Source organism: Amphiura filiformis, chromosome 17 (assembly GCF_039555335.1).
Source record: "Amphiura filiformis chromosome 17, Afil_fr2py, whole genome shotgun sequence".
Taxonomy (NCBI): Eukaryota; Metazoa; Echinodermata; class Ophiuroidea; order Amphilepidida; family Amphiuridae; genus Amphiura; species Amphiura filiformis.
This window is the reverse complement of record NC_092644.1, coordinates 28,423,242-28,435,540: the sequence shown is the minus strand read 5'-3', so window position 1 is coordinate 28,435,540 and position 12,299 is coordinate 28,423,242. Positions and strand designations below refer to the sequence as shown.

Sequence of the window (12,299 nt, the reverse complement as noted above, 5' to 3'; positions counted from 1 at the left end):
AAAATGCTTACATTTGTTTGATGAAGCATTCACTAAGCTGAAACGAACGTAGTATTTCGGGTTTTTGTCTCATAAAAAAAAAGAACATAAAATTTAAAGGTCAATTACGGTCAAAGGTCAGAACGTCGGCTGCTAGTTCTTCGATCGAGCAAGGGAGGTTTGTGAAAAGACGAGGTAAACCCCGCGGAAAAGACTTATGAAAATAGTATTTTGTTTGAAATTATATCAATTATACTATATATTCAACTTTTAGTTTGTAGTTACCGCCGTATATTAATTTATTTGTACTGCAACTTTACTTGTTTTTATGGTGAAAATTTTCAGTGCCACGAACCCTACGAATTCAACAGCCATGTATAGTAATTATTTAAGGTGGCTGTGTACTCTCAGACATGCATGTAGTAAAAGTGCAATAACTTTGTAATTATTCGCGCAAAACATATAAAAGTATACATTTTTATGAAGGCAAGACATCAATAAATCTTAATATAAATACAGATTTGGGGTAAAAACAACAATTTTGAAGAAATCACAAAAAGTGAGTTTTTGGCAATATTTGTTAGGTACATCATAACAAAAAACACTCTTTCCAAAATATTTTATTTTGTTTTTAGCTCAATCTTGAGGCTCCATTCCAAAAACGTTTTTTTAATTTTTTTGATATTGGCCTTATTTTTTTTTTATAAGGCATTTTTTTAATATTCAAATACTCCTATCTCATTAATGATGCCCAAAAACGGAAATAGACCAAATTATAAAAAAATGAGAAAACCGTTTCTTGAGTCGATCATGCTTTTTACGATGATCATATTTGCTTACCTATAGATGCTGTATTTATTGAGTTATCGTGTACCTAAATCGTCATTTTACCGAGAAAATGAACATTGAAATAATGGCCGTTGAAGTTTAAAGTGGTCACATTTTGCACTTTCATCGAATCTCACAGGAGAATGCGACAGTTTTCGTTTTTGTAACTTATATTACGTGAACATCGGGTAAATCCACAGCCCCTTGAGAAGTTTGAGCGAAATCCATTCATAACTTGATATTTAAATCGGGGAAAGAACTTGAAAAACCCACATTTTATCAGCTAAAACGGAGCCATTTGACCACTAGGTTTTTGTGAAATCAGTGCTTCCGTGGTGTTTCCATAAGATGCGCCCGCATGCAAATTGCGCGATACGCATACGCGATGAGTTGTTAACGCGCGTGTACCTTGCTGGTACAACAAAGATTTTCTTTCCTTTTCAATTTCAAACACGAGTGGAATAGTGAAATAAAATCCTTAAAATATTGCAGTTGGAGTTTACAAATCTGGATTTTCATTCCTTGTATTTATAAAAAACATAACAAGGTACAAACATATCATAAAAACTCAATTTTGAGAAAGAAACAATGGCTAGAGTACACAGCAGCGTTAATTAAGCTTCAGCTTCAGTTCATATATTGGCTGGACTTCAAGGAATATAAAGCCAAGCTTGTGCGGGGGGGGTTATTGCTAGCTAGCAGTCGTCTGCGAAAAGACGAACACTTGAGTTAATGTTGGCAGTTTGGTAAATCATAATTTTAAAATGACATGACATGAATCATGATGTATACTAGCCCTAGAACTCTGGCCATAGTATCCGTTTTTACTTCTACTAGGGCCAGAGGCACTTACATTGAAAAATTTGTTGGAGATGCTTGAACGATCCAGTACAAAAAATGACAGCATTTCAATGCTTGATCGAGGTCACTAATTAACATGATAAAACCCACTTCAGAACACACAATCCCCGGTCATTTCTAAAGATGCATTTATACTCAATCGCTTTTGGAGAAACCTGAATCGCACGCATGGTCAGTGTACTAAATCGCCGTCGTATTTGCCTGCTGAGCATGCGTATGATTCGCTGTTTTTCTAAAGCGACACGTAGGCCTATATTGACACCCTCTGTCGGTCAACGTTCTCTAAAATTGCACACACAACTTGTGTAGTTAGCGACAATGATTCAGTCTGGGTATAAACACAGCTTTACATAATGACTAATTTACATAGGCACAAAAGACCGTGTTCATGTACCGCTACTCAGCCAAACATGGCAGAGTAGGTCCCGGATCTTCTGTACATGTTCCTATCTCCTCAACGTTATACCTTTCCAACAAGGAAAGAGATACGAAAAGCGAACGTCTAATGTATACTAGAGACTTGCTATTGACTCGGTCCAACATCCGGGCTATCTCTAGTCTCGGGCCCAAACTGCATGTGGCTCACGGTTTGTTATGAACAACAGAAACCGGCTGTGAAGGAGGCTACATAGCGATGTTGTTGGAGTGACATTCAATTTCGGAAAAACAACACTTTCGACCATGGAATTTAATTTTAAGTTTGTCAGTATATAAGCGGTAAATCAAGTAAGTTTCTTAGAAGACTTAGAAACGGTTGTTTGATTCCACTGACTATTTGCGATCAAAATTTACATAACACCAATGACAGAAATCATCAACAAAAATCGTTTGACTTGTTTTCACTCGACCGTGAGTCGCATCATCAACCGGAAGTGACGTGGCACGGACCGACAGAATACATGCTGAACAATAGCGGCCCAGGCACCGTTCCCTGAGGGACGTCCGAAACAACATCGGTCAATGTCGAATGCTCACCAGCGACGACGACCCTCTGGACACGATGCTTGAGGAAGCTAGTGATCCAAGCATGTGTTTTATTATGAATGCCGTAGCGTTTGAGTTTCTGTAAAAGAAGATTTAATGGGCCATGGGGGACTACATCAAATACTTTAGAGAAGTCCATTATCACCATATCAATTTGTGTTTTGTTGTTAAGTGAAAGAGCCAGATCTTGAAAGGTGAGAATAAGTTGGGATTCTATCTGTGGCATGTTTTTTGTTTACTTCTGAAACCATGCTGTTTGTCTGTGAGAATTGAATGTGACAATTTAATGAAGCTATTATGTACAATAGTACTAGTGGTGTTATGTAAGGTCACTCATGGAACTGGAAATGAAAGCCTAAAAAACTTTAAATTAAACATAGATTTAAACCATTGTAGCAGAATGACTTCGAGCGGTTGGAAAACGATGAGTTGGTGCCTCAGTCTTTTTACTTGGGAGCAAAATTTGGGCACCTAAATTTATAAAGTTAGGAGCCATTGGCTCCTCAATCAGTTTTTGCACCATACAGCACTGCACACAGTAGTGGGTGCCTTTGGCCAAGATGCCCAAGAGTGAATTAATTGAGATGAGTACACAAGGAGGTGGCAGTCTGAGGTGCTTATTACATATTTGAACAGGTTACCATAATTATGAATTAAAAGTTACATGTGACTAGCGGGATACCCGCGCTTCGCACGGGTCCCCGCTAGATGGGAGCGTTCACCATAACAGGAATAATTACTGAACAGGTAGAATCATTGAAAAGGTATTTTTCTAAACCTGTCTCTTCTTACACCTTCTTTTTTTAGTTTATTTTGTCCTTTCTTTTTCCTTCTTTCCGTATTATCATGTCCACTGGTCTCTGGCTCGCAGTCGTGTGGCTCTGCGCCGTTCTGGCGCCCATTGGCGTAGTCGCATTACGCACGAGGCGCCGCCCGACGCTGGCGGCCAGCTGCAGTGACGCGTAGGCTGACAACTGATTTTCATAACAAAAAACCAGTTTTTACCCATATTTTCACTGTTTTTGCAGCCAATTCTTGACCGTTTTTAACCAAATAAAGTTTAAACACGTTCCTGTGTATTCATCGATCTCCCGTATGAATTTGGCAACATTTGGATCGAAACTGACGGAGCCTTTATAGGGATACATCTAGATAGATAGATAGATACAACATTCCCCTATTTATAGTAAGATGTGATGAAGCAAAATCAGTCGGAAGTTAGAAATATTGATTTTAAGATATAGCCAAACAAAGGAAATTGTTTTGGAAACTCTTTAAATTGCTCATATCTTTTGAACTGGTTGTCCAATTTCAATGGGGTTTTCTGCAAAATATAGCTTTACCTATTACAATTCAATAAGAAACTGAAAATTGAATATTTCCGACTTCAGACTGATTTTGCTTGATCACACCACACACCACATGTTTCCAAAGTAAATTTCTTTGTCAAATTATTGTTTTAATTGACAATACACTTAGGGCCTATATTCTCACATTGTACATTGTGTTCATTTTTTACAGCAATATGGCTTCAGGATGCTGGTACAGTTTACCCTGCAGAATAGCAGAGCTGAGGTTGGATATAACCTTGGCATGTGGACAGAGTTTCAGGTAAACTATTAAACTGATTGAGAAATTATGTTTTTGTTACAACTGGACAAAATTATCCAAACTACCTAAGTTAAGTATAGACCACTTGACATGTGACGTCATGCCTGGCAGTATGCGCACGCATTATGGCACTTTCCATTGTTCTTTGCCCTGCAGTGTGCGTGGGCATCGTAGTTTGCTCAGGGCATGTGTATTTTAAATCTCCCACCATATTTCATATAGTACAAGAAAGCCATTGAACAGTGAAGCGGTTCGTTCGAGCATATCGAAAGACCAATCCCTCGCCTTTGTTGATAAACATTGATGTCAAGTGGTCTATAGCAATAAGCAATGACCATTCCAGCTAGTGCCGTACTATTACACTGACTTTTGTATTCGCCAAGGAGGACAATTTCGACCTCCTCATTTGTTTACAAACAGAGAGGTAGACAAAAGGCCTGTCAAAACTGTTCCGCTTGTCCAAATACTCAAGTATCAAAAGGATGGTCCACAATAGAGTGATTCATGCAATATGAATAGGGGATTAAAAAAACTGTGAAGTAGGACCATGTGCTTCTTTTGTCCAATTTGGTTCAGACCCAGAACACGATCATGTCGGAAATTAATATTTTGTTCTGGGTCTGATTATTCGGACTTCATTCCAGCATGGATACAGTGGTTACAACTTACAATTATGAATGCAGAGCTGAGGCCCCAAGGTTTTTAATAATCAGCTTGTTTATCCAATCCATTTCTCACCTTTATAGTGGATACTAACTTTTCACACTAGATTTTAATGCCTTTTTAACTATCCAACTTCCCAAAAAGTTTTATCCATTTTAACTTCCACAATCTAAATTACATACTTTTTTGTTCAATTATGCTGTTATTTGGCTTTGAAACTCAAACAGTTTGTGGTAACTTCCTGTTTCCGTCTCCTATGTTACTTCATTGTATTGTGTCCCACCTCTCTGAGCTTGCTGATAGTGATTCGAGCATAAGTGCACTACTGAAGCTAAAATTAAACCACCATGGAAAACTATCACAATAATCTCACTGTATTATATACTCCACTGTCACTTTCAGATGGAAAGAAATTCAACAGGGTGTGTGGAGAAGTGTTCTGCATGGTAAAATATGGACATTGAAACAAACTGATTCCGAAATCCTTTACCAGGTTCATGAAAACAAAAGTCAAGTTCCAAGTACAGCTATAAAATCAGAACCAAATGTGTGCACTGCTCCATCAACAAAGGCAAAATCAACTGGAACCAAGTGCAATACTTCCATTGTGCCAATACTGAAGAAGGAAGTAACAGGTGCAACATCAGGTATCAAATCAGAAGAGGACCACACATACAGAGATGTTTTAACAGACTACTTACAACTGGAAGTCAGTCTACAAAGTTTGTACAAGCAGTGGCAAGATGCAGACGCCAACTTCAACCATGTTGCGGCCGATTTCCCTGGTGTGCGCATGCTCAGACAAGATCCTACAGAGAATCTCTTTGCTTTTATATGCTCATCAAACAATAATATATCGAGGATAACATCTATGGTGGAGAAACTCTGTTTGCACTATGGTGATAAAGTAGCGACCATCGATGGTGAGGATTGGTATGGTTTCCCACCAGCTGCAGCTTTGGCTTCAGATTCAGTGGAGCAGAAATTACGAGATCTAGGTTTTGGATATCGTGCAAAGTTTATCAATCAAACAGCTAAGTTTATCAGCCAAAAGGAAGATGGGTGGTTGGAAAGTCTACGGCTAGCTTCTTATGAAGAGGCACATTCAGAGTTACTGCAGTTGACTGGTGTAGGGGCTAAGGTAGGGTAGATTATCACTTCAGTGTTGAATGTTGTTTGGCATCCTCCTTGTTTGTAATGAAATATAGCATGTATATGTCACAAAACTGTATCTCAAGAACAGGAAGACCTAACACTAAATGCAGTTAGTATACAAATATATACTGCCATGAGAGGTTCTGGTTAAAACTATGGGCCGAGGTGAGATCAATAATACTATTTTCCTGAGGGGTGCAGCCCCGAAGGAAAATAGTATTAATTGATCTCAACGAGGGACCACAGTTTTAATCAGAACTTCGAATAAAGGCAGTATATATTTGTTTTATATACTTCATTAATATGTGCTTTTATCATTGATTGGTTAAAAGAAAATTATTTGACGTTTTGACTCTCCAGCTTCTATCCTGAGTGAATAGCACAACCAATTTAAGCACAACCTATATTTTACCCTTCAAAAAAAATCGAATAGGCTAAAATCGGGCTAACCAATTACAGCAGCGCGAAATCACGTTATGGCAGTTTCGCGTGCGTGAACTGTTCCGTCGCATCAAATGCACGCACGCGGAAGGCATGGTCAAAAGTACTATTTACGGCTTGAAGGTACTATTTACGGCTCATCCGGGACATTGTAAATACTATTTACGGCTTAGAGGTACTATTTACGGATAGGAGTACTGATGGTAGAACTATTTTTGGTCATGTGATCCACTTTTAACCAATCAATGAACAAGAATATATTAATGAAGTATATAATGTTTCTTTTAATGATGGGTACAAGATTAATGTTTAGCAGTAACATGTTTTTCACAATGTGAAATTTGAGGAATGATAACTTGACAATAAAATGTCTTTAAAAAAGGATAGGAGAATGATGGAGTTGACTGTGAGAAAATTTGGTTGAGACGGTTTCCGAGCAAGTCAATGGCAGTTTGTCAATATGGACACTATGATACATCATTATTTTATGATGAATGCATGTGATAAAAAAGTGATGTTGGTCCACTATAAATTTCATAAGCAAAATGTATATATGCATTAAGAACATGTTTTGTCTTCTTTTTCAGGTAGCTGATTGCGTATGTTTGATGTCCCTAGACAAGACAGGTGCAATACCAGTTGATACACATGTGTGGCAGATAGCTGCAAGGGATTATATGCCAAAACTTGCAAAAACTAAGTCCTTGACTGACAAGATCTACAGAGAAATTGGTGATCATTTCAGGGGATTATTTGGAGAGTATGCAGGTTGGGCTCACTCAGTAAGTTTGCTTGTGATATTGAATCAATTTGTATGAACAAAACTAAAGTATGTAATTTGATCAGCTCGTATTCGGTGGGAATTGTTAGGCTATTATCACTACACCGAAATTCAAACCATGTTAAGAGTGATATAGTTGACTTGTCTGGTCTATAATATGTGTGTCAAAGAAAATATATAAGATATAGGACTTAATAGAGATGTCACAAGACAATAATATTCATGAAATAAAATACATTGATATTAATCCATGATGACATCAAGATAGAGCAAACAATATACTCTATGTCAGTTCCACATACTATTTGTATGTTCTTCCTACACTACAGGTATTATTCAGTGCCGATTTGAAGAAATTCAAGAAAGATAACACCCCAAAAAAGAAGGTAAGATTTAGTGTAGATTCAGTCGGATGCTATGTGCAGGAAAACAGCCATGCATTCAAGTAGACTTGAATCAAAATTTACCATCTTCAGCAAACTTATTGATGAGTTGACCTCAGTGTTTATCAACAAAGACAATGGACTGGTATATTGATATGCTTGAGCGAACTGCACACATCCACTACACTGTTCAATATTATAGCCTTATTGTGATGTGGCGGGAGTTTTAAAAGCACAGCTCCTGAACAAAATATGAAGTGAGCGCATACTGCCGGGCAAGGAACAATAGGAATTGCCGACAAACTGCCTGGCAATAATGTCACAAGTCAACTCATCTATAGCTCAATATCAAAAATAACAAGCAATGCAGGTACAAAAAGCTGTATAGGTCACATGTATACCTCACAGAAATAAAGTAGGCATAGTGTTGATGCACAGCATACACTTGGTAGTGTCATGTAATGGCTCTCTTGATCTATCATATTTCTTTCATTTGTTGATTATTCAATTTCATAATTGGTATAATCTGAGCCAGAGATAAAAATACTAGTTTGCGTCTGATGTCACCTGTCACTCACACTTGGAAACGACTTTTGGTGATGATTGAATTTTCTGAAACAGCGTACCTTTATAATTAATTTTACACCTTCAAACATACAAACCATCCCAATAATCAGGTCTCGGTAACTGGAAACTTTATTTCTTGAATGCACCATGTCAACAATGCCTAGAAAGGTTGTTTTTTGCATTGTGGAAGTATATTTTTTTTCAGCATTCTCTGCAATTCCTTTTCTCCAGTGAAGGCGCCAGATGAACCAACCTTCCTTTTACATGCTACTAATCAATCACGGGTCATGGGAAGTTTGATTGACAGTGACACCAGATGCAAACTAGCCTTTTTTAAATTCAGTCTCAGATCATAACACACAGTTATGTTTACATGTTTGTTTTCATTTTATAGGGGAAAGTTGCCATCAAGCATGAAAGCGCTGGTGATGCAGACATTGGCAGCTGTGAACCTAAGAAAGCCAAGAAGACAAGAAGGACAAGAAAGAAGTGATGTTCATAACACCTTGGTCTGGACAGACTTTTTATCAATGAAGAGCAGCAAAGCCACCACTTGCATTACGTTTCCAGATGTTGAATCTACATTATATGCAAAACTTGGGCAAAAAATATATGGGCCTTTTTATTTTAGGGCTCTTTTTTTCTAAAATTGGTGGTTACATGAAGTTCTATGGAAAGTGTGCTCATCCAGGGTGCTATAACTATTTTGAGTAATTTAAAGAAGACAAGTTTCTTTCAAATTACTTGCTATTTTGAAATTTTTACACCATGCAGTATGAACATGTAGAAATACATGTATATTCAAACAAAATATTGCCTTATTATCTGCTCTTCAAGGAAAATAGTTTTGTTATACCTTGATGATAATGAAACCTAGGTGATAACCTCCAAGGCTTGAAACTTAATACCGTAAACATTCGACTAATGGCGCACCTGGGCTCCTTTGCCTCAGAGTAAATTTCATGTACAAATAGAGACCGCCCTCCTCTAAAAATCCCAACTAGAATTAAGGGTATGTCCCCTTATTTACTAGTGTGATTTGTATGGGAGGGCACTTTTAGTTTGTGTCTAAAATTAGTTATGTCAAGGGAGCTCATTGCTCCATTAGGTGAACGTTTACGGTATTCAACAGTAACTAGTCTTGTTCAAGAGTCTCTCTTAAACAACGGCCAACTGATCACCTCAGTGTATAGACCTATAATAATACTGCATACAAATTGAGGTGACCTGTTTCATTCTTAGTCCCATACCATCTACTCAATCTCTGATCGTGCAAAAAAGATGAACTGCCCAACCAGAGAACCACTCCCAAAGCTAGAGAATGGTTGTCCGACACGCAACACCATTATATATCTGTGGTCATGGGAATGATACCTTGCAATCAAGGCTAAACAGTGGCTTATCATTTTACCTACCCATCCTCCCACCCCCAGAAATCCCACAGTGCCTCGGGAGCTGCTAGCTGATAGGTAAACACTCAAACGCTGGAATTATATGGATGGGCACGGCATAAATGTGATTGGGGAATAATATTATCTAAAGACTACACAAAAAGTAACGCAGCTGTTATAAATACGCCTATAGCGTCAGAAATAATAATTGTGTCCATAACATTTCAACATAGAAAGAAGGATTATTTATTTACGCGCATTTTGAAACCCCATTTGTCAAATTTCGTTCAATATTAACAACACAGTAGTGTTTTGAAAGAGAAATATCCTAATTTAAAAGTTGCAGTTATTTGTATTGCTTTGAAGTCAGTGCGATGATAATGGAGGGTTTTATGTGACACAATGCTTGCGTAATAACCTTTGAGCGCTGTTAACTGCAACTTTTAAATTCAGGTATTTTTCTTCAAAGCACTACTCTGTTGTTAATATTGAACTACATTTGACAAATGTGGTATCAAAATGCGCGTAAATAAATCATCCTTCTTTCTATGTAGAAATATTGTGGAAACAATGATTAGTTTTGAAGCTATAGACATATTTATAACAGCTGTGTTACTTTTTGTGCAGACTTCAGAATATTGCAGACATGATAGATATTAATACCCCGGTATTTGAACTATAATCAAATCAACTGGACTTGCTATTTGTGAGTGGGGGAAATTTTAAAGTCCAATCCTGAACTCATCATCAGTCGTACTGATCTTCTGGTGGCAAAAGTTCATTGACTTCTGAAGGTGATGCGTTCAGGATTGGATGTGAACATTTCCCCACTCACAAATAGTAAGTACAGTTGATAAATGAATATTAATATTGTTTAGTACCTGGATGAATGATAATCTTCACAAATGTAAACAGACATGATAGATCTAAGAAATAAGTACAATTTACTATTTAAGTTTAATGAATTAGTATACATGTTTATATATTTTATTGATTTTATTAATCATGTTACACTTATTACATTTGATTAGTTGCATGGCTAATACAGTGACTCACATGATCAACATAATATATTCATTTTTAGAGCAAATATTGCACAAATTAAATACAGTTGAATAAATGTTTAACTTAACGGTCATCAAGAAAACATGACGATGGATTTGTCCATACTTTTAATGATTTTCACCAAATTCTCATAACATTTGTGGTGGAAATTCTTCATACTTCATGTAAGCATACACAAAATTAAGCCTATTATCAAGACTTCATTCAGGGATTAGACAACTTTATTCTGTAAGCTGTATAATTTTTGATACTAGGCCAACTCTGATTATGCTTACATGAAGGTAATATGGAAATTCAATGACTATGTAGCATGTACTATCCAAGATTTGAACCATAGGCCTTGCAATGAGACGTCTGCACTAAGTCGAAGGCCTTCAGAAGTTCAGATTTCACATTTTTCATCATTTCAAATCTGACTGAAGGCCAGGTTAGTTTAAGTTCATCATTTGAGCAGAACAACAAAGTTCATCATTTGAGCAGATAATTGCAGCCCCAAACTGACACTCGCAATAGACCATAAAAGTATTTGCTGCGATGGTGAAATGGACATAAGTCGAGCTCTACACTGGCTTTCCATAAGGCGAGTTAGTAAGAGAAAAATTCTCAAGCATCCCAAGTTCAATTCTTGGATATTGTGTTTTTACCATTGAGGTAAAACCAAAGAGTACCGACTTTGCCATGTTATCATAGTCCAATTAGTAGAGAAACATTCTCAAGCATCCCAAGTTCAATTCTTGGATATTCTGTGTTTTTACCAATGAGGTAGAACCAAAGAGTACCGACTTTGCCATGTTCTCGTGTCGCTCAAGTTGTGCAAATAGTGTACCTCTGGATAATCTCCCTATGCACCTGGCAAACTTTGATTCAAAGTGTGTGGTTATGTTTGCCTTCTACATGTAATGCGTTGTGCCAAGAATGCACGCTAAGTGCTGAGTGTGCAAAGCTTTGTATTGTAACCATCAAACAGGTTAAATTATTGCTCTATTTCGTTCTATTTCAGATTCTATATGTCCTCCATGAGCCACAGACCAAAATATCAGATTTACCATAGCATTACACACAGAGCAATTTTGGGTATAATCTCTTTGGCAGATTTACCATAGCATTACACACAGAGCAATTTTGGGTATAATCTCTTTGGCAGATTTACCATAGCATTACACACAGAGCAATTTTGGGTATAATCTCTTTGGCAGATTTACCATAGCATTACACACAGAGCAATTTTGAGTCTGTACTCTTTGGGTATAATCTCTATGGTGGATTTACCATAGCATACACAGCAATTTTGAGTTAGTACTCTTTGTGTATAATCTCTTTGGTTTTTCCATACACTTCATTCATTTATGGAAGTCAAAAAGTGAACAAAATTGATTTTACCAGTGTGAATTACTGTCCCAAATCTAAAAGATAAACTTATGTATCTTACATGGTGGGTCAAAGGTAAATACTGAAGTAACATATCAAAACAAAAAACATAAAGGCCAACTAACGATGATCAGAACTTAAACCTGTTGAACAGGTGGATTATTTTGAATGCTACCCGCTCAACATCAAATTACCCATGGTGTACATCATGTGCATGTGAGT

At 37.2% G+C, this 12,299-nt stretch overlaps 1 protein-coding gene across 2 annotated transcripts; it reads left to right on the top strand.

The window, feature by feature from the left end:
* The first annotated feature begins 117 nt into the window (after nt 1–117).
* On the top strand, nt 118–10,619 carry LOC140137564 (N-glycosylase/DNA lyase-like). 2 transcript variants are annotated; one of them, XM_072159279.1, is made up of 6 exons: nt 118–174; nt 4,174–4,263; nt 5,329–6,067; nt 7,110–7,304; nt 7,633–7,689; nt 8,648–10,619. In XM_072159279.1, the coding sequence occupies exons 2-6, from the start codon at nt 4,178–4,180 to the stop codon at nt 8,744–8,746; spliced, it is 1,176 nt and encodes a 391-aa protein (XP_072015380.1). In that variant the 5' UTR covers nt 118–174; nt 4,174–4,177; the 3' UTR covers nt 8,747–10,619. The 2 variants fall into 2 exon arrangements, with proteins under 2 accessions (XP_072015380.1, XP_072015381.1); XM_072159280.1 differs by lacking the exon at nt 118–174 and adding an exon at nt 2,506–2,846.
* The last annotated feature ends 1,680 nt before the right edge of the window (nt 10,620–12,299 follow it).